Below are 22,757 nucleotides of genomic sequence, written 5' to 3'. Positions count from 1 at the left end.
ATAGACATAGGTGTATTGCTCCTAGGACATGAGCTAACAGCTTTTCACAGCACAGACTTGACATGAAGAGGTAGCTTCACGGCTGAAGGAGTCCCTACACTGCAGTCTGTTACAGGGGGTAGGTATATGCACAGAAACATAAAGGTGTCCAAGCTTGGTGAAGTCCCTCAGAACTTTCCTCTCCTAAAAAAATGCATCCACTAGAGCACTGGGTTGAGATCCAATCTCTGAAGGCAAAAAAAATTCTTTTGGGGCAACAGCAGAACAACCTGAAACAGAGTCAAATGCCAAGTAAGCAAATAGTTCAAAACACATTTAATTCCAAAAAGTGGTCTTTTCTGAACTGCAAGGAACCAAATGAGAAGTCCTGAAGAACGTGGTGACCCTCACAGAAACTGAACGCAGGGGAAAAGCAACAGGCTGACAAGAAATCAGTGGACAGAGGTGACATCTCTTCTTAGCCTTAACCATGCAAAATTATTTTTAATATAGAACCGCTGTTTACAAACCATTTAAGTTTTGTCCTCTTGTGGCTACAGCCATGTTGCTAGCATTACATTGGGAGTAACCTTAACCAGGTGCACATCATTGCCCTCTCCTAGCTGGAATGAGTTTGCCACCTATGTAGTACAGTCCATGTGTCACTAGAAAATTATTAATCATCAGAGTAGTGACTGTGGGTCCTTTCAGGGCAAGACAAATGCTGTCTTAGCTGCAACTGTGCGGTTCAGACAGCAGCAAGCCAGCCTCCTGCAGCCCTCAGTGACTGCAGATTTGCTATGATTACATTCCAGTATAGCCAGACAAAAAAAGCCGAACAGACAATCACACTGCCAGTGAAAACACCAGGCTGTTCCCAAGGATGGGTTAGAAAAGGGCAACTGCTAAATTTTTCAGAGATCATCTACTAACAAAAATGAACTCAGCCCTAGGAGGCCCCAGGGCTTCAGCTCGATGAACAGACCCCTTCTGCTTACAGTTCTTCCTGAGACCTCCTGATCTTGGCTGTAATAACAGAGAACATCCAGGATGCTTGAATCCCCATGGATGAGTTATGTCTGTTGTAGTCACGCAAATTGTAACCAAAACAACTCCAATGCAATTCCAGTGTATTTTGTATTAGAGTCTCTTGTTCTTGCATTTTCATTCTTAGCGATGGCTTTAGTATCAGCTACCTTCACACTCCTCTTTGTGCAAGGCTGGCAGATGACCAAGGTGAAATGAAACTCCATTGATTAAGAAAAAAACAAAACACCTTCTGTATAAGTAAAACTGATAAATTCAAATGTTGCCTCCTTCCTCTAATGAAATGGGATCTCTAAGTGACTCTGCTGGAGTCTACAGGCATCTGCAGCATTTCAGGGATTGTTAGCCCAGCTCTTTTTGTTATTATCATTCTCCAGCCAGCCCTGCTCCCCACTGCCTGGACACCCTAGACACATAACCCCCTCTAGGTCTGGGCTGCACCCGATCTCCTACTGCCATATATGGAGGTGGCGTTGGGTTGACAGAGAGTCAAAAGGGATTATCACAAGAAGTGATCAGTCAGCAACTGGCAGCACATTTATGCCAGGATTTTCACGTTTGCTGTGTCCGTGTCTAAAGATCTTGCAATGGTGAATCAGGTGTACTGTGCTTATTTGGACTCTCAGGCAGGCACTCAACCCTCAGTTGAGTGGCATGATCCTTATCATGCCAGCAACCTGCAGAACCCCACGTTTGCTCAGTGTTTGTAAACCAAGAGCAAGGAGCATTACAGCTAGTACAAAATGGTTACCTCCTTATTGAACTCCAGGAGATTTCCAGGCTCCTTGTTCTTGCTTTGTAGCAGCTCGGTGCCACGGGCAAGGGTAATCCCCACGTCCTGACTACCCTTCATCTAGTTCTCCCACCTTTATTGGCTGCTTAAAGCACATCTTGTTTTTAAACACCTTAGCTTCTTTAACATCCAGGGGCAGTCAGGCAAAGTCTAGGATGCGGGAGAAATTAAAAAAAAAAAAGCCCATGCTGGTTGTGAGTCCTTTCCCTTTATCATGAGGGGACAGGGTGGAATGCATCTCTTCTGAGGGAAACAACACCTCGTTTCTGGCACCACTAAAGTATTCTGTGGCCTCTGGTGTGGGTGGACGAGTGGAGGGACAGGTTCAGAAGCTTAAACTATGCTAAATCAGACAGAAACTCCTGATCTGTGATGGAATTTGAGTGCTGAGCTGTCAAGATAATTGAGTATATACAATAATTTACTTCTTCCCTCGCTGGAGATTTTCTTCTTTGAAACTTTCTATATGAAACTCTTCTAGAAGGTGGGGGGATTGACACGTGCACTGTCCCGACATCACACAGCTCAAGACTGATGCATGTTGGGAACGCTGTCAGGATAGGAAATGGGATAGGGACACCAGTTACATGTATGGGGTTCATCCTGCAGAAGCCGGGAGATGCCTGGCAGGGAACACCTTTCCACTCGAGCTCTGCCTCCCTCCCTACTCTCAAGGTATCCCACCTGTTTCCTATCCTCTCTCTCTCTCTACATCACTCTGATTCATGCCTGTCTGCAACATTTCCACTTCGCAACTTAATCTTTCATCTTAATTTAGTTTTGCCACTTGTCCCTTGACTTTCCTTCAGATTTTTCCACTTTTCCTCATATCCTTCAATTCCCTTCCCAATCCATTATTTTCTTTTCCATCTTCATCTTTATTCTTTTTGTCCCTTTTCGTACTGATCATCTTTCTGCTTTCTCCTCCAGCTTAGTCTCTGCCTTGCTGATAAACATTAGCCTACGTCCAGGTACGTCTGCTCAGCTGAGCACACAACAGACCTCAGGTTAAAGAGAGATAAGACCAAGCTAGCGCAGGGAGCAAGTGAGCAATTTGTTAGCACATTGACCCTGTCCAGAAAGTATCTGGTCTCCTGTAGCTCCGCCCCATGCCAAGCCACTGGAGCAGACAGCGAATACACAGGGATGAGGGGGCGTGCAAACCACTGGCATACAAACCTTCAATGCTCATGAGGCCTCAACAACAGCAGAATAGCTTCATCAGCTACAGCCTGGAATTTTGCTCCTCTGTACCTGTGAGCTCAAGCATGGGCTTGGATCTGTCTTGGCACTCAAGAAGAGCAGTGCTCACTGTCCAACAGCAGAAATGCATGGCCAGAGTGGCTCTGTGCCAGACACAGGAGAGCAGACTGACCAGCAGGATGGAGGAATAAAAACTAACGCTAGTTAAAATAGAGATTATGAAAAACATGTAAGGAGTCCAGAAAATTCAGACTTTATCTTGCTGCACATGAAACCCAAGATAATGTAGTTATGCAGTGCCTGGCTACCTGCTACCTCACAATTACATTCAATGAAATCCATTATTAAAACACTTCAAACATTACCATTTACATTTTCATATTTACATCTCCTTATACCTTTATTAAACACTCATTAACTTTCCTAATCTTAGCTTCTGAACTTCTGTTTGCTAAAAATTAGAAGCCAAGAAACAGTATTTAAAATGTATAATGGAAACATTCATGAAAAATACCAAGGCAGTATTTTTCTTATGACACAAAGCCAATACGTTTTGTCAAATTCAAAAGCTGCCTAATTCCCCTTCTCTGATAGAAGTTTTCAATTGAAATCTAATTAACTGCAGTCTAATCAATTCATATTTCTTTGTCAAATAAATTTGAGGTTGGCACTGAAGCCAAAAACTTTAAGGCTGTGACTTCCTAGCTGTAATTTTGGACTTGCTGTGAGTGTCTGTGGGAAGTGAAGCTTTTCCTGCCTGTGGACTTTTATTTGGTTCTTACGTCTATGAGTATCTGATATGAACAAGGCAGAAGACTTTAATTGCTCTCTGCTCTGAATTCCTTCAGCTTTTCAGCTATGTCAGGGGTCTAAGATTGACATGCACCTATGCCATGACCAGATGGGATTTAATCGATGTCTTCTGTGTTCAAGAATATGCCTTTCCATCCTCGTCTCCTTGATTCAGCCATCAAATTTTACAAACTAATTTCTACCACTTCAAAAAACATAGGATGCATAGGAAAAACATAAGACTAAGTCTGTCAGCTTTCCCTATCTGAATTTTTTATTCAGATATCTATGCTAAAAGTTGGAGCTGACGTCTTTCCATTTACCAAAATGTCTACCCCCTTGATATATGAGCCATCCTACAGCTCAAATCTCCCACCTGCAGTTTGTGGGGTGGTGGGAGACTGATTTACCCCTAAATACTCCCACTTCTGTCATACACATCAGGATGAGAAGTAGGTCCTGCTACCTTTGTTCTGGCTTCAAAGACTATGGCTACAACACAAGGAAGGAGCAAAGCCCGTACTCCCAATGGTCCTGTATCTCCACTGTTATGTTATTGAGCCATTCTGATGAAAAGAAATTTAAAAGCATGTGCATCACTAGATCCACACAGTCCTGGGTCCTTTGTGGTTGGAGGTGTAGCAATGTGCGGGGAACGTGGAGAACAGGGCTGGCTAGGCTCCCTCAGAAGCTCTATGAGCTGAATCTCTGGTGTTCCAAGGGAGGGCAGGCAGTAAAATCCACTTTCTGGTGTCCACAACTGCCTGGATAGTGGAGACTATCTGCATTGGAGCAACAGCAAGGAGGCAGGAGGAAGAGCACAGAGTTGAAGAGGTAGAGCATGGGGCATGTGTGACGTTCAAGACACTTCCAGTCATCGCTTGCTAAGGTTGGATATGCCCGAGTTTGTACAGAAGGAGAGCAGGGCATGAATCCAATCTCTTGTAAACCCATCTGGACATTTTAAAAGCAGAGCCAGGAGATTTTGATGAGGCCTGCCCAGATGCTGGGCAAGAGAGGAGGGCTACTGCTTCCACTCTGAGTCTGCAGCTACAGGATGCACATGTACTAGTGGATGCAAACTTGCCTGCCCAGCAGGACCTATTTTTTTAAGATTACTGCACCATGCTTGCCCTTCTCCTTTCCAACCAGAGCCACATCCTCACTTTTCTTAAAGGTCCTGGGGCTATGGCAAAAGTTAGACTCTTTCTAGGTGTCCCTTTTCCCCTGGTCAGTTTTGAGTCGTGGACCGTGTTCCCATTGCCTTTACTTGCTCGCAGCTGCAAGAAAGCAGAACATGTCCTGGTACATTGGGAATGGGCAGCGGCAAGACTACATGGACTGTGCTAAGCACATGAAGCCCTCAAGTCACATCAGGGCTGCAGTCATTCATGGATGACTCCTTAAAAGTGTTGTCTTCATGGATGCTCTGACTCCCAACTAATGGGTTATTCGGACCTGATTTTTTGCTATATGGACATTGGTTGCTCCATGGTGCAGGAGGCATAGGGCCGCCAGGCAGTACTGACCCTGCTATCAGATCACTTGAGATATACTTGAAGAGCAAACTGTGCATTTGCCCCCATTTTGCACAGTTTGGTGCCTCTGGGGCCAGGCTTCAAAATCCATCCTAAACAGCTGATTTAACTCCTTTCAACACCTACTATAGAAAGAACAGAATAACATCATATGGGGTGTGGCCAGACATTACACAGTAGGCCTCCAAATTGCTCTGCAAACCACAGTATACTAAGCTAAGTAGTCCTGCTTATCTCTTTTAAATTTAGAGCTCATTACGTTGCAAAATGACAACTCTCTGCTGACATAAAAGCTGAAAGATAAGTGAAGAAAAAAAAATCCCTTGCTAGTAAAACAAGGACTGCAAAAATTATACCCTTTTTTTCCCCTTTATAAAAAATAATAATAATAAAGAGAGTATAATTCTGTTAGTAAAAAGACATTTCCTCAGGGAATATTAGATCAATTGCTAATTACACAGTCAGCTCCAGAGCTGTGATGCTTTGTATTCCTAAAAAAAATAACCTGCAACTGTCCCCCCCTCCAGTGCAAAATATATTTTATTTTTTTTTTATTGCTGTGCAAGCAAAAGCTGTTGAAAGCTTCCAGAGCCTGTGAACCTGGTCCCTTGCTGCCTGGAATGTGATTATTTCACACCCTGGAACACTCAGATTTCTCTCCAAACTGTGTACTAGGAGAAAATGTCAGAGTTTCTTAATAGTTTCAGAGACATGATACAAAAAGACATAAGCAGGTTTTCACACTGTGATAAGAAAGCCAGAAGGAGTCGCTGAGCTCAGATGACTGAATACGAATGATGGGGCCTCACTTTTAAAAATCAAGAGTCAGAACACAGGCTCTGAGCTCTGTATTTCATTGCTTAGAGAAGGAAAAAAAAAAAAAAGAAAAAAGAAAAAAGAGTGTCTGCATTTGGTCCTGTGAGCCTGTTGGTTTTGCTTTGTTCTTCTGGGTTTTAGGTTTTTTGCGGGTTTTTATGTGTGTTTTGTTTTTTTAAATAAACCTAACATTCACAGAGTAGTGAATTAGCTTTTAGGAAGGCAAAAAAATCAGAGGCAATAATTGAGAACTTCACGTTACACAGAGAGGGTACCACTCCCTCCTTCTTTTCTGGTATGATTCATTTCATTTTGATGACTGCTTTCATTTCAATATGTTGCACATCTAGCAATAGTTTTACTAGGAGAAAGCAAATGAAATAATTAGTATCATTAAGGATGGAAAAAAGAGTGCATGTTGGAGGGAAGGGCTGTTCTACTGATATTTCTACCCTTGGTTAAGATGCTATTTAGCCTGTTGCTTGCTGATTTCCATCTTTATCTGATCACTACTTGAAACACCTAATTGCTATATTTATTACAGTTTTCTTTAACTTGCCATAATTTTATAGAAACTTTTATTTGGCGAAGAGTGTTAGCTAACTAAGATTTTCTGTGCATTCTGCTGTTTACACTGCTGCTAATAAGTATTTAATGATCTGAGATTTTGAAGTCATAACTATGCAAATTCTGGCCAGGTCCCTGAAGAACCATAGTTAATTAAAAGCAAAGAAAAAGCAGAAGACTGGCAACACACTCCCCCATCTTGTGAGATTAAGGCCAATCAGTGTGTTTCAGGCTAAGCGGCATCTTCCCAGCATGGAAGGGCACCACGCAGAGACAATTTTGTTTCCTGGGAACAGGTGGGCATTGAAGGCTTGAAGGTTGGTTCCTCACATCCTTCAGAGATCTCCCTTTCCTGGACTGAAATGTGGAGGATGAACTCGGAGCCATAAGTGCTTTCCATGCAAGGACACAGTTGGTGTTCAGAGGCACACACAGTGATGCTGCACAGAGCTTGAAAAGAGTTTGGATGGGTGAATTTGGGGAGCATCATCACTGCAAGTTTATGGAAAGGATGCATTACCTAAGGAATTATGGGAAGCAGAAATCAAGGACAGTAGATAACTATCAGAAAAAGAAAGTTAAAGTAATACCTCAGTTATATCAATACTCAGTTATATCAATACTTTCCAGGCTCCCAGTGTGGAAGCTGCATAAAGCACTCCTGAAGAAGCAACTAGCCAAAAGGCAGAGGGAGTGAGAAGAAATGTTCTGCTCAATCTAAGGGACTATCAGGTTTGCCTGAGATCTTCAGCTGTATAAAGATACCAGAAAATCCTCTCCGAAGGCTGCGTAACTACTCAGAAAGGATGCTTTGGAAAAGAAATGAAGATATTAGGAGAGTTGTGCTGCCATACTATAAGTGATATGAAATTTAAAAAGCAAATTTAGGAAGGTTTTCCAGACCGGAAGGACAGTATTTAACCATGATGATGTGTTTTGAAACTAATAGTTTTTCTTATCATGGCAGATGTACTACGCATTATAGACTTAGATTTGTGTCCATTTCTGAAGAAGATGGACAAGAAATATTCAACTGAGCTCCTTAGTGGCACATTCTGGACAATAGGCAAAAAAGGTGATGGAGGAATCTGGTGATAAACTGCTGGCTTGACCAGCCACATAGGGCATGAGACTCGCAAAGCGCTGGGCTAATCCTGTGCAGAAATATTAACCAGCATTTCATTAGAAGAATAATTAGGTTTTGGAGAACTGAGAGAGAGACACCAGTCAGGAGATTGTTAAATGAAAGAACAAAGGGGAAAGTGATGAAATTAGGAAAAAAGTTGGTTCTACAGAACCTCCATATCAAGAACAAAACTAATCAAGGCACTAAAAGATGTAAAGAGGAGAAAAATAGTGTCATCTATACACCAGTGCAGGGGCCCAAGTAATAAAGAGAATAAGAATTGTCCATTTTATGAACATAAACAGCCTAAATGACATTAGGGTAGCCTGCTGGGAAAATCTACATTAAAGGAATATTAAAATCAAGGATTTTAACCTAGCTAGGGAGGCTCAAGTGGACAGAAAGGGAGGGGGAGTAACATACTCTGTCAAAAATGGCATTTTCTAGTACAGAATCAGTGACTATTTGGAAATGAGTACTTATGGATTAATTTTCTGCCATATAAAGTACAGAATTCCTCCTGGCTGAGAAATGGAGCCTCATAAAATTCAACAGATGAATACAAGGTCCTGCATCTGTGCTGGACTGACCCACTGGCCAAGGATTGATGGATAGTGGTATTGCTGAAAAGGATCTGTTAGTCCTGGGGGACAGCAGGTGACACACAGTCCGTGCAAGGGGGGCTGATGATATACCGAGCTGCGCCAACTGGAGTGCAGCTGGTAGATGAGGGAGGGATTATCCCCTTTACTTTGCACTTGGTAGACCACATCTAGAATAGCGCGCTCACTTTTGGCCCTCTAACAAAAGAAAGGTGTTGATAAACTGGAGCAAGTTCAGTGGAGAGTCACCGAGGTACTCAAGGGTTGGAGCATTTGGTTGGTGAGGAGACGCTGAAGGATGGGGGTTTGTTCAACTTGGAGAGGAGACGATTTTGGTGGGACTTAACAGCAGTTCCTTGATACCTGTTAGGCAGTCACTAAGGAGATTAAGCCAGAATCTTCACAGTGTTACATGGCAGGAGAACAAGACACAATAGACATAAATCCAAAGAGGGAAAGGAGGTTCAAACTACTTACAATATACATCAACACTGGGGCTGGGGTGAGGAAAGATGGGGCAATCTCCATCTGTGGTGGTTTTCAAGACTTGACTGGACAACTCTGAGCAACAACTTGAGTTTGCTGTTGACCCTCCTTTAAACAAGAAGATTGGACTCGAGACTCCACAAGGTCCTTTCCAACCCTGATTACCTATGATCCTCTGAATGCAATTGGGTATGTCCAGATCACACTGAAAACCAGACTGACTAGCTTCTCTTGATATTGGTCTATAAATCATAGAAGAAAAGCATTCTCTTCATCCATCTCTAAGAGTTGAATTTGGGCAATGCACTGGGGGTATCTAAATCTCATTGCAAGTTCCCAGCCTTACAACTCACAGACAACTGCATTCAAGGATGGAAGATATAGAGATTGTCTTTTAAGTGCTTTCGTTTTAACAAAAAAATTATTAAAGAACTTAAACACTTGGTTACATATGTTATGTACAAATCGAGTAAGATCATCAAAATACTAGATATATTCTGTGGATTAGAGATCATATTCATGAAATTGAAACGACATAGAAACAGCCCTAGAAACACGGAGTCATTCAGGTTGGTTAAAAACTTTAAGATCATTGAGTCCAACCGTTAATCCAACGCTGCCAAGTCCAACACTACATCACGAGCCAGTCACATCTACACATCTTTTAAACACCTCCAGGCATCAAACCGGAGAGACTTCAATTCATGACATGTGCATGACAGTCAAGCAGTGTTTAGGAATATTTATCAGATATCCAAGAAGCTTTAATAGAGACACGAAAGGTGAACAGGCTAAAAAGACAGTACAACATAAGGGAAAGCAAAAGCAGCAACATAATAGCAGGAGAAGGGAAGTTAATACCAATGAATATAAATTAGGAGATAGAAATTGTAGAAAAATTGTAATAGAACTGAATGAGCACATAAAACCGTACAAGTTAATCCCTAGAACAAGAAAACAGAATTGTCATGAACAGTGTAAAAAAGCAGAAAATGTCAATTAAAAAAAAGTTCTGTGGGGAAGGTCAGATGAAATATGTACACCATAGATCATAATGAGCTAATTTCAGCTCCAGCTGTGATCAAATATTTTAGGCTGTACCTAAATAGAGACATTGTAAGATAAGCAAGCCTGGAGAATTTGTTTGCAAAAGTTTTTTTAAAAAAGGCCAGAAAAGATCTGGACCAGTACTGATGATTTTTGATTAGACTCAGAAAACTGGGAAAGCATCCAAGGGTTGAAGGAATTCTAATGTTGCACCAGTACACAGTGATCTCAATAGGCTGACTGGACTGATGCTCATCACAATACCGTAATAAAATCGCCAATATGCTGCTTTGATAGATTATGGATTAAAAGTGGATAATAAAATTAACCATAATCAACACAAGTTTAAGGAAAAATAGACATCAAACTAATATGCTATAATTTTTTACGAGATTACAAGTCTAGTTCACACGAGTAATTATGTTGATATGGCCGGAATGATATGAAATCATCATGACATACATTAGCTGGAGACAAAAACCTGGCTAAGTAATGAACTCCACATGCAACACTAAATGGGAACTCATTTGTGCGCAGATGTACTTCTGTAATGCACAATTCTTGCCACTCTGTTCTTTATTTATTTATCACAACCTGACAGAAAACTAAAAAAAGTCTCTGATGGATTTTGCAGTTGAAGCATATTTTTGGGAGAAGAGAAAAGAAATGAAGAGGACAAGTCGGTGATAGAAAAGCATGAACTGCTTTGGAAATGCAAATAATACACGTTCCAGTATTCCAGTGCGAAAAAATGAAACCAACATATATCTGGGGACAAAGTTTCCTGTTCCTACTAATTGGAAGGTTTTTTTCTCTCTTCAGAAAAGGAGACAGGAAAAAAACCCCAACAAATAAAGCTTGAGCCAATGAAGAAAGCAGCTGAATTAATTGATAGGGAGATGCCATAAATGACTGGATGGGATACCGCAATACTTGGCTGTAGGAACCAGGAAATTTCGGGCTGGAATAGAGAGACAATATTACCGCCAAAGGCACTGGAGCAGTTACACAGAGTACTGTGTCTTGTTCTGATATCCACCACTTTTAAAAGCTGCTTAAGAACACTGAAAAAATATCTCAAAATGCCAGGATAACCAACATACCATTCCTCTCATCAGAGGCAAGGTCAGGTTGAGATTTGACCGCAGCATGAAATCTACATGGCAAACTCCACAGCGATAATGGGGAGAGGTAAAGACAGGGCATTCTCTGAAAGGTAGACCAGCCTCTCCTTAGCCATTGGACTCTAAGCAACAAGTAGTTAAGGAAAGATTTTGGGCATATTTTGGGGACACACTCGTAATCACAGTCATGCCCTCTAGCAATGTAGTGAAGTCCTCTCCCCCTTAACCTACCTATGTACCTACCTACCTATTTACACAAGTAAATTGCGTACCAGGACATGTTCCAGGAATGCCACAGAAGAGGGCAAAGACAGACAAAATTCCCACTATAGACGGTTAATTACAGCACTTGGCTCATGAGAGGCAGAACAACCACTCCCTCTGTGGAACTCATGCCCTCAAGGCCAGGGGGACACTTGAGCCAGTGACATAAAGGGATGATGTCTCCCTTCCTAGAGGAACAGTGGCATCATCTCCAATCACACTTGAACACAACTGTCTCACAGAAGGGTGAGTAGGAGAAATTGCTCACTCTTTTATTGCTGGAGAACTGCCTGATTTAAAAAGTTGATGAGTATGGGCCCAAAAATAAGTGACTCTTCCCTTAAATTCACACACATATAGACTCTGGTTGACATTTCCAATGTGATTAGTGTTCGCATTATCTCAACTTTCAACACGTAGCAGGCTCTCAACTTTAGGAAGCTGCCCTCTGAAGTTGCCTCAGATCAAGCTCTTCAAATGCACCCATCACTGTGGGAAACAAATGATGACAGACAAGACCTAATCACAAATGCAGGGGAAGAGGGACTCCCACCAGTACAGCTGGTGATGAGTACAGTCTTCTTGAAATGCCTGGGAACTTGCAACCTCCTGTCACCAACAAGCAGTTGGAACTGGAGTATTGACAAGCTGAATCTGCAGCCCTGGTTGTTTGTGCACACAAGGGCATTGACATTCTTTAAACCAAATTGCCTTGCATGGTTTTAGGAGCTCTGAGAGGAACAATGAGGTAGAGCGTTGACTTACAACTGTTGTTTTGGGTTTTTTCTAATCCTTTAATTAAAAAACCTGTTGAAGGTGGTTGGGGGAAGGAGTGTTTGAGAGTGGAGAAAGTTCTGATGATGTCATCTCCTATTGCCATGGAAACTGAACAGTTTTAGTGACAATGGAGTCTTCCTGCTTGAGCTGCTGGGTTGCATGTGGAGCAGAGGCAAGCAGGGCAGGGGCAAGCAGGGCAGGGGCACATTAGGGAATGCAGGTAACTAAAACTATAGCTTTTGGCTTTACAAGGAAGTGAGGAAAAAACTACAAATTATTGCCTGAATACATTGCTTATGTAGCCAAAACACCATCTTGGGCAATAGCAGCAATTGTTGTTATGCTCTTTGATAAAACCTACTGTCGTGCAGAGAGCCAGAGGGAGATATCTCAGCTGCCCGGGAATGACCGGCAGAATGGTCCCTTGCCTGCACTTCACTTTTCCATGCTACAGCTTATTCTTCCAGCCTTTGCTGCCTTGGTGTTCATTTGGAAAGGGAGAAGGGAGAAGAATGGGCTGGGAAGTACAGTCCTTGTTCTTGAAACTGAGAGAAGTTGCATGTACTCTAGGCCGGGCATTACTTCCCAACACCACGGACATTTTCTTAAGAGTGAAGTTTATCACCTCCCTTGCAGAAAATGAGAATCTAAGACCATGAAAAGGATAAAGCTCTTAGAGAAAACTGATTAGCCTCTGATCAAGATCTAACTTGCTGGCATGGAGAAAACGTATAAGACCTAATGCAGGTTGTCCTCTCCGAGTCAGAACGCTAAGGTAGCATCTGGACCAGCGTAAGCTGAAGCCATGATCCAGGTGTGGAATCAATAAGGATAAAGCTTGGGGCTTACATTTCAAGTTAAATAAAAGCCTACAGTACATAAGGGCAAGTTTAAGCCTTGGATTTGATTTAAACAGTGCAGACAATTTTAATGAATTTCAAAGAATAATGAATTAATAACCACAAGCTTTTTTAACTCGAAATACATTATATAGTCATTAGTTCTATATAACTAAATGGAAAAATCTTTCTTTAGCAGAAGTCTTTTGAGATCAGATATTCTAATGAGATTACTATCATTTCAGCCTGACACCTCATGAGGACAATTGCATAGATATCAGGAAACAAATTTCTTTCCGTTTTGGACCTGAAGTGAAAAGTCCTCCACACTGATTATTTTATATCTAAGGAGTTGATACTAAGTCTCTTTGGCATTGAAAAGAGTTCAGATATGAGCTTTTTTTTCTAATACTGCTATCAGATGCACAAAAGAGCCTCTCTCTCCTCAAAATTCTGCCAGCAGTGGCAACTGAAGGAAATATGTAAATCAAATATTCTCCCTTCTTGTCTATATAGTGTGGATTTCACTTACTTTCTGCATGAAGTACTTGAGCTCACCCTCTTTCATTTAACACTGTCCCACTGATTTCATCATCTCTTCAGACAGCATCACTCACATACCATGCTTGCAGAGACACCAGGCAGAGAAAGACCTTGAGTTCCCAAGCCTTTTACTTCATATGCTGGTGCTCCTGTGCCCACCTAGAGCAGAGTCTTTCTCCCAACACACCGCAGCATATCACCCACGCAGAGGAGCACCATGGGCTCCCATGTCCCCTTTTCAAGCATACCAGTTCTTCCCTTTCTTCCTCAAAGGCTGCTCTGCTAGGGTCTTGCTTTCACTGCATCCAGTTTCCAGCAATTTTGCCAACAGGAGTTCAGACTAGAACATGCAATGATCTGGCTTTTCTCATCGCCATGAGCTTTAACTTTAGCTCACAGTCCTCGTGTCAGGCCATTTAAAATCAGACGCTAATTGCAGCAGGCTCAGCCACAAGAAAGGTCTTCCTATCTCACACATATTGTGTTAATTCAGAAAAGACTACAGCTTTCATCTACCTGTCCTCCTTTCATGCACTACCTGGCCAAGAATCAACCTTCAAACTTTTACAACTGCACTGAGTTTGAAACTCTCTGCTCCTCCCAGAAGCAAACAATTATAAGCCCCTCTAGAGAGAATGACTTTCAAGGCTTGCTGTAGAAGAACTGTGTCAAAAGCAAATATAAAGACAGTGCTGCTCCACACCACAGGGAAAAACTCTGCAAAGTGAGCTCGAAATCACTGCTAGCTCAGTCAGCAATACTGCACTTCCAGACAATGTTGGATGCTAGTAATTCCTCACTGGGAGGAAGAGAAAAGTGAGGGTTTCTCTCTGAAAGATATTCGCTTTTTTACAGTGAGAATAGCAATATTACATATTTATTTCTGACCTTTTTTTTTATTGTTATTATACCACAAGGCATTCTAATTGAAAATTATAATTACAATAAAGCACATCCCACTGATATCAGAAATGGACATTTTGCTGTGATTCAAAAGGCAAATCCTGATAGACTTTCCACTTCATATGTGCAGAGGGGCAAATCAGAGCTTCACCATAGCAACTTTTTTGTAAAAAACACTCTAATGTCAGCTTGTCCTGATAGTAGCGTGGATAACCCCGGTGCAGTACAATAGCAAAAAGCCCATAGTAACAAAAATTACATTCCTACCTTTGAAACACTGCTACTGGAAACAGAAACATTAGCTTCAGTTTGGTTCTGGTAAAGGTTACACCTCTTCTACTCAGACATTTTAAAAACAAAACAAAAAAAACCCAGAAAAGTTTCTGGGTTAGCTCTTCAGCTGGTACAAATTAACACCCTCTGCTGAAGTTGTGCTAGACAGATGGCTTCACATCAGCTGGGGAGCTAAGCTACCTTGTCTACTCTTTCTTCCATAGACTGCTAACCCCAGCATGCCTGATTCCAGTTTGGTAGATGTACTGGAGTAGCACCGGAGTAGAAACTTCCCTTCAGTTACATCATTTCTATTCTATGCAAGAATCTAGTAAACACAGAACAAATAAACCCAGAAACTATCAACCTACCCAGCCATGACAATGAAGAAATCCAGGCGGTTCCAGGTATCTCCAAGGTAACACTTCTTGCCGAAGATCCCCAGGGCAACCATTTTTAAGACCATTTCCATGGCAAAGAAGATGAAGATGAAATCATCAAATACCTGCCAAACAGAAACCCAAGAGCACATCTGATAAGCGTTCCCAGCCTTTGACTTTAAAACCCAGAATGCACATAAATACAAATTTAAGTACTTCTGAAAATGAGTTAGAAGGGTTGGAAAAGCTTCTCCCATGCAGCCTGGCATCACAGCTTCCTGCTGCTCAAGTTTGCAGAAGGTTTCTGTAGCTTCTTTTTCCCCTATAGGTGAAATAATTGATGCAGACTCAGAGACTCCTTAAACAGACTTGAAAGGAGGTGTTGGCTCAGCACCAGCAGGTCCAAATCCAGCCAGGAAAACACTGTTCTTCTGAGGTCCCCCAGGATGGGATCCTCATCACCCTGCTGCAAATAGCTGAGCTGAGGACATAATGCAGCTTCATGCAGAGTTTGAATAGCACATACTAATCTCACAGATAAAACCTTCAGATATCTGAAGGTCTTAGTCACAACAATACTATGAATGACACCCTTTGCTGTCACCTTCTCTTTGGGGAAGCAGCAAGCACAGCTAGCTGGATGTACTCATGGCCCTTCTAAGCATTCCTCTTATTTCCTCTTCCTTTGAGCATCCTAAATGCCACAGTACTTGTTGAATCAGTAATACTCTTGGCTCCTCAGCAGAGCAGTGAATGCAATGGGGGCTGCTGTTCTCTCCTGCCTGCCTCTTGCTGGCTGAACTCTGAGCTATATATCTTGTAACTGTCTACATCAGGAAACTCCTGCTTACGTGCAGGATCCGGAGGATTAGCAGCTGTTCTGTATTGCATGGTCTCAGGTAGACTTCATTCTCTTTCTCACCCCATTCCTCTCCTCAAAGCAAGCTTTTGTCACTTTACAACAGGATAGCTTACTGCCAGGGACAATCTTGCCAACCTCTCTGGGAAGGTATTGCCCACACGCTGAAGGAAAGCGTGCGTGAAAATTTGTGACTTGGACCGAAGCACCATCACAACAAGAAGGAAGACCACTTACCTGCAAGATTTTACACCTGTCAGAAAGGCAGTCCATATCCTCACATGGCTGGTACATTCCCAGGGTAACGCAGTTTAGCAAAATCACCATCATGCTGACACACTCGAACCAGGTGGAAAAGAGTCAAGGAAAACTGCAAAAGCATCATGACTGAGACAAGCTTGCTCTAGGCTTGGGGTAGCAAAATAGGAAGATTAAGGGAAAGAAGTGCTGGAAGGCTGATTCATTACATTCTTACATTTTCCCCCCCTCAGTTCATCCCTACTCCACTCCTTGATTAAGCCAAAACTCTTTTAAAAAAGGGAAAGTACAGAAGGCCTAAGGCATTTATACAAGTCAAATTATTGCTATGCCTTAACAGATGCTTGCTCCTCTCCAGCTGGCTTGCTGAGCCTCTCCCCTGATTGGTTTACTGAATTTTCCAAATACATGGAAGAGACTTTCCATGGTGACCTGTACCAAAATGCATCAAAGACCTTTAAGATCTAGGGATCTAAATCAAAACGGATAGACTGATGTCTATTTAATCCTGGCGATTATTGCCCTTCTGGGAAGCAGGTACAACACAAAGCTAGAAGTCTCCCTCTAAGAAGAACCTGGGGGTAAAGAGTTTCCAGTGCTCCATCTGGTTATTCTGCTTCCAGCAGTAACCCACTATGGATAAAACTCCACGATGTGCCTAAGTTATTTAGTAACTATGGGGAGAAATTGTGTTTCTGACCCCAGCTGGTGATCTATTTATGGCCTAAAGCATGAGGATTGATAGTCCTTATAATTGTTTTCTCAGCTACACTTGTGTCCCTGCAGATGCTTTGCTTATTCATTTGAATCCTTTGTTGATAATCTTGCTAAAATATCTGCTTCCATAATAGTTGGCAGCCCTGAGCTACATTGGCTAATTATACTTTACATTAAAAATTGTTCCCTCCTATTTATTTTTAATTTGTTGCCTTTTAATTTCATCAAGTGCTACTTCATTTATATATTAGAGAAGAGGATAAAAATGGTGTATTTGTCTGACCTTTTCTGTGCTTTCCACACCCTCTCTCTGCCCTCTCTTCACCATCCCTCCTCCTTAAGACTGAAGGAGTCTTAAGGTCTGATAGACACTTGTCCAAGAACTCATTTACAGAATTTTAGCTCTGAAAGTGGGCGCGTTTCTGTGATACTTTTCCAGTGTTCCCCTTGTAAAGTGGTGATGTAGAACTAACGAGAGTAGACCTCCAGCCTCTGGCAGAACCATCATTCTTGGGTATTTTATATACCTCACAGCAACATATCTGCCCAGTTTCCACTGTCAGACAACTTTCTTCTATCTTTTTTCAATAATGAAATCCATGAAATTATCCACTTAAAATACAATCCGCTGAGCACATCCTTTTTCAGTCCTTGCAGTACTGCATCTAAAAACAGTGGCCTGTATCTTTGATCACTTCTGAAAGACATTCAACAACTATGGTTTGTTCTGAGCAAGTCTTCCATGCTCGTTCTCTGACAGTGATTTATGACTAACCTGTACAATCTGATCAAAAAGATTATTAATTCTTTCTTTTCTCCCCCAGCTGTTTTTCGGTGAGCTACATTCAGTTGCAAAATCAGACAAGAGCAGGGCACTAGTTCTACCGTGCCAATTATACCATAAGGTGATTTCAAGAATGTGTTATCACTATACCTCCCAAAGTTTATCCCAAGTGCTGTACAAAGCAATGCACACGGAGGCCACCCTCGATGTAGGCTGGCTTCAAAACCAGAGACCTTTTCTGAGAGGACTGTGCCAAAAGGGGGGTAAAAATAAAGTATTTGCCCTCAGGGGTCTATACAACACAACTTCAGCTTTTCGCCTTCTCTCCCTTCCAAGTTTCTTTAATGATCTGATCCAAAGTCCAGGAAAACAATTTGAGAGGTTCCCACTAGCTCACACAGGCTTTTCAGATAAGACTGCAATTCTCCTCTGGACTCTTCAAAATCTATTTGGCATCATCATTCACAGAATTACAGAACCACAGAATGGTTGAGGTTGGAAGGGCCTCTGGAGGTTATTTTGTCCAACTCCCCTGCTCAAAATAACATCAACTACAGCAGATTGGTCAAGGTCACATATAGTTGGGGTTTGAATCTTCAAGTATGGAAGCACCAGAACCTCTCTGGGCAACCTGCTCCAGCATTTGAGTATTTACTCATAGAAAAAGTGTTTTCTTATGTTTAAATAGGAAATCCCACTATTCAGGCTGTGCCCATTGCTTCTTGCCCTGTTACTGGGCAAAATTGAGCAGTCTCTGTCCTTTGCTCCTCCCATCAGGTATTGATACACATGGATAAGATCTCCCTGAGCCTTCTCTCCACCAGGCTGAGCAGTTCCAGCTCTATCAGTCTCTCCCTTTTTCAGGAGGTGCTTTGACAGTTGCTGGAAAGGCAGCACCAGTGAAGTGCTGGTGAAGGGAGCAGTGCTGAAGGACATTCTGCAAGGGGCCAAGAGTGTCAGAGTGGGCTGAGCCAATGGTTGCAAAAGTCCCTCTCCCTAGGCATAAGGAAGTCAAAAAATGGACAAAACCAGGGCTTTAGAACAGCCCTGGATGAAATTAATACATAAAAAAGTGGAAAGCAGGAATTGTTTTAACAGCCAAAGTGGTGTTTTTTATTCTTCAGAAAACATGACACAAGAGAACTGAAGGCAAAAAGTACTACTCTTTGACTGCAGCCAAATTCAGGAAATTCAGGCAAAGGGGCTGAAAGGCAGGAGTTTTTATTTAATGCAGATCTACACGTCTATGCACATGCTTTGGCAGCAGCACTGTATGGATGGTGAGAATGGTCCCGTGCCCCTCTCATGCCTCTTGCAGTGTCCCCCCCAAGAACATGCAGACCAGGGCAGAGTGCCTTTGGGCAGCTAGCAAAACCCCAAAGCACAAGATCTGACCAGTCATAACAAATGCTCCCAAAAAGGTTGAAACTTGGGCCAGATGTGCAAGGTCCTCATCTTCTTGTTAAAAAAGCTGTGGCCATCTATACAATTTCTTCTTCCCTGCCTTTTGGATATCAGCTCTCAAAGTTTGCCAGCATTGTCTATGCTTTCCAAGGACGGTGCTGGATTGCTGGCCATTCCCAGGCTATCAAAGTGATATTAGGAAAAGCCACTGGCTCACTGCTTTCCTTTTGGAGCAGTTGGGAACCTTGAAAAAACACATCCAATCTGCAGCAGAAAGGAAGAAAGTACAAGGAGAAAACCTGAGCATCTCCTGCCCCAACCCCAAGAGGGGTTGCTGCCTGCTTGGGTTGGTTGAGGGGGTAATTAGAAGTACCTGCTTCCTTCAATCCGTCGCTGCTCTCAGCCATAGCTACTGCCTCCTGTCACCACAGCAACAGCCTGCAGCCAGGTTTATCATCTTTCTCTTGGTGATGCCTCCCCTTTCCCACATCCCTCACCCCCCTCCTTTTCCCCGTGCCTGAGCCTGTAATTAATTGCAGCTGCTGACAAAGCCAGTCTTCATAATCTGCATCATTCAGTCAGAAGTTTCATTATTAATTAACTTCTTTCAAAGTTTAAATCTACTAATTACAAGCAAACCCATGCACATGTTCTCCCCACCCCAGCCCTTCCTCAGTGCTGTTCTCCCTTCCCAAAGCGTCACTCCCAGTATCTTTCCCCGTGAAATTTGAGGCCTCCAGCAGGTTTTAAAAACTAAAAGAAGACACACTCAATTTCTGCCCATTCTGGTCAGCTCCTCTCCTTGGCCACCAGAAGGTGTCTCAGAGGAAGGTACCAGAAAACCTGCAGCAATCTGCTATGTTATAACTTGCCCTTAAAGGGAGTGTTTTCCCCTAACAGTGACAGTTCACAGTTGATTCAAGCCCTTTCAGATAAAAGGGTCATGGCCCTCATTTGAAAAACAGAAAAACAATAAAAAGTATTTCCTGACTCCTTTTAACCATGGACTATTCTCATTGTGCACATAAATATCTCCACCTTGTAAAAGTCCTGTTAAGCTCTTGGTTTCAGTACTGTCTTGTGACATCAAGATCCATATCTAGGTTAACTATATTTTGACTAAAACACTTGTACTGGTTCTATAGTTGGTGCCTGCCTGTGGCAACAACACTTTTCTTTGCTGCTGGGTGCCATCCCTGTCCTGCGCCCTGAGCAGGACCTCACCTGAGCCCTGAGCAGGACCTCACCTGAGCAGCTGCTGGCCAGACCACCATGTCTTCCAATGGACAGGGCAAGTCTGGGATAGGGAGAGACTCAAGAGGGATATGCATCACCAGCACACGCCAGGAGAGACCCTTAATCCACTCCAAACCATCCGGCACATGCCAAAAACCACAAGTTGCAAGACAGTTAAGGTGTTTCTGGGAGCTGGACGTATTGTGGTAGTGCTTGATAACATGACTATATATAATGGAAGACGATGTTAGAAACAGATGATAGGAGACAGACAAAGCTTTTGGGCTCGATTCCTGAATGACAAATAGCAGAAGCAACGTCTGCTATGTTGGAGCTGTAAATAGCTTGCACTTAAAAAACTGAGTACAACAACATTCTTAGGATTGGCCTTAATCTCTATTTTCTATCACTGACAAAAATACAACAGAGCAAAATAAAACAGTACTTTTGGGTCCCCTCTGCTCTTTCTCTATCATCAGCTGAACAGTAAGAGTACAAGCAGGCATGAAGAGCTCCCTACTGGCTGGCAATCCTGAAACCACAGAAAATATATAAGCTTTACAAGCATGACAATCCCTCAGTCTTTCCTGTTGCTGTCCACAAACCACTCCTGGGGTCCTTGTGCCAGTTAAGATCCTGAATATCTCAGACCTGGTTCATCTGCAGTAGAAATGCCTGAGAAGAAAGCGCTTACGGCAAAGCAGAAAAGCCAGCCCTGTGGTATGGCTAATCACGGTAGAACCCGCTCCTGCCCCAAAATGGAGAGAAGAGCAGTTCAGTCACTGCAGTGGAAACGTGAAGCCCCGTACAATGCATCCCAAACGCCAGCCAGCCATCATACAACTCCTTGTGGCCTCCTGCCTCTGAGCTGGTGCCAGGCAGGCTCAGCTGAGGGCAATGTGCAGGTGAAACGTCACACCTCCATCACTCCTCTCTGCCTCCCCTTTGAGCCCTACCACTCATCCTACCATCCTTCCCACCAGTTAAATGGCTTCACCCTGTCATTCCAGTCTGCAGTGATTACATTTTCTTTCCCTCCTTTTTGAAATGAGCTAAGGACAGAGGTGTGTTCCTTCCCTACTTTTCTCACCTGCTTTGTGACTGTCCTGCAAGGAGCCAGGAGGATGCAGCAGGACAGTTGATGTTTCGTTTAGAGCAGGAGTGATTTCTTATAAAGATCAGAGAAACAAGTAGCTCCAAGGAGAGGGGTGCTCATTTTCTCTACTTCATTGCTTTTGTCTTTTGCAAATGCTCTCACAGGCAAGTTTCATTTTTTGCCCCCTCCTACTTTTTCTTATTACCACTTAGCTTCTGTGTTTTTTTTCTTTCTATGCTGATACATAGGAGCTTCATTGTCTTTTTCTACAAAACAAGCTGACAGAATCAACAGGGTTCTTTCTCTTCAGCCTCAATCTGCTAAGCTAGCTCACTAGAAAAAGTTGAATGTAACACTTAATGTTCACTCAAAGAAAAATACCTCTCAAAATGTGTTTGTGTTCAAATAGATCAAAACAATCAAAACATTTCTCAGAACAAAAAGCTTTAAAAATCCTATTTTGGAAAGACTGGAGCATTTCGGCTTTGTCTTTTTTAGAGCAAAGCATTACAGAAAAAGGTTGGAGTTTTTTGACCTACATAGAAGACTGGTTTTGAGTTCTGAGTCCACTGGAAATAAAATGCCAACATCCAGCATTGCAATGCTGGGGGGTTTCATGGTGGCCAAGCCACAAGGGGCAATTTATAAAGCCTTTTTGCAAGTACTCGAGGTAGACATGCTCTAGGTGTTCCCATGTCACGTAATCTTGTACATGTTTGCTTTCATCACATTATCGTTTACACACTCCTCTCATGAAAGAGGAGCACCTGAACTTTAGACACCTGCCATATGCATCACTAAGGTCTTCAAGTCTTCAATAATATTGATACCAAAGAAAGGACTTTAATGCTGCCAACCACAGCAAGACTTATATGTTGATTTGAGAAGAAGCTCAGAAGGAATCTGAAGAACAAATAAACAGATGTATTAACACAATGAGACAAGTCTTCAGATATTCCAGAAACAGGAAGACAATGGGAGATCTCTGACCTAGTGTAGGGCCACAACAGGCCACAGTAGGCCCCTAATCAAATGGGAGGTTGCAGGGAGAAAGCAAGGCTTCTTTAAGATGCCCTTCACCACAGCAACCCCAGGACTCACTGGTACTAAAACCAGCACAAGTTACACCAAGAATTCTGGCTGGCTGTCATGGTACCTGGATGGATACAACTTGGTCTTCTAAAGCAACCTGGTGTTTTCCTCAGAAGAATTATGCAGATCCACTGCTAATTATTCAAATATCTCAAAAATGCCATGCATCTTCATCAATGCTGCTACACAGTCCTGCTATTAATGATTACCTC

General features: G+C 42.5%; 1 protein-coding gene across 3 annotated transcripts in view; it reads right to left on the bottom strand.

Moving 5' to 3' along the window:
* Positions 1-22,757, bottom strand: part of CACNA1I (calcium voltage-gated channel subunit alpha1 I) — a 166,954-nt gene that overhangs the window by 71,420 nt on the left and 72,777 nt on the right. For all 3 annotated transcript variants that reach the window (XM_027722698.2, XM_039391402.1, XM_039391403.1), the window contains exons 3-4: positions 16,196-16,307; positions 15,091-15,224 (exon numbers count right to left, since the gene is read on the bottom strand). In XM_027722698.2, coding sequence (XP_027578499.2) covers positions 15,091-15,224; positions 16,196-16,307 — 246 coding nt within the window. The remainder of the gene's footprint in view (positions 1-15,090; positions 15,225-16,195; positions 16,308-22,757) is intronic.

Source organism: Pipra filicauda, unplaced genomic scaffold (assembly GCF_003945595.2).
Source record: "Pipra filicauda isolate LSUMZ 115617 unplaced genomic scaffold, ASM394559v2 scaffold95_size2449627_pilon, whole genome shotgun sequence".
NCBI classification, from domain to species: domain Eukaryota; kingdom Metazoa; phylum Chordata; class Aves; order Passeriformes; family Pipridae; genus Pipra; species Pipra filicauda.
The sequence above is the reverse complement of the archived record's forward strand: the minus strand, read 5'-3'. Positions and strand labels throughout refer to the sequence as shown.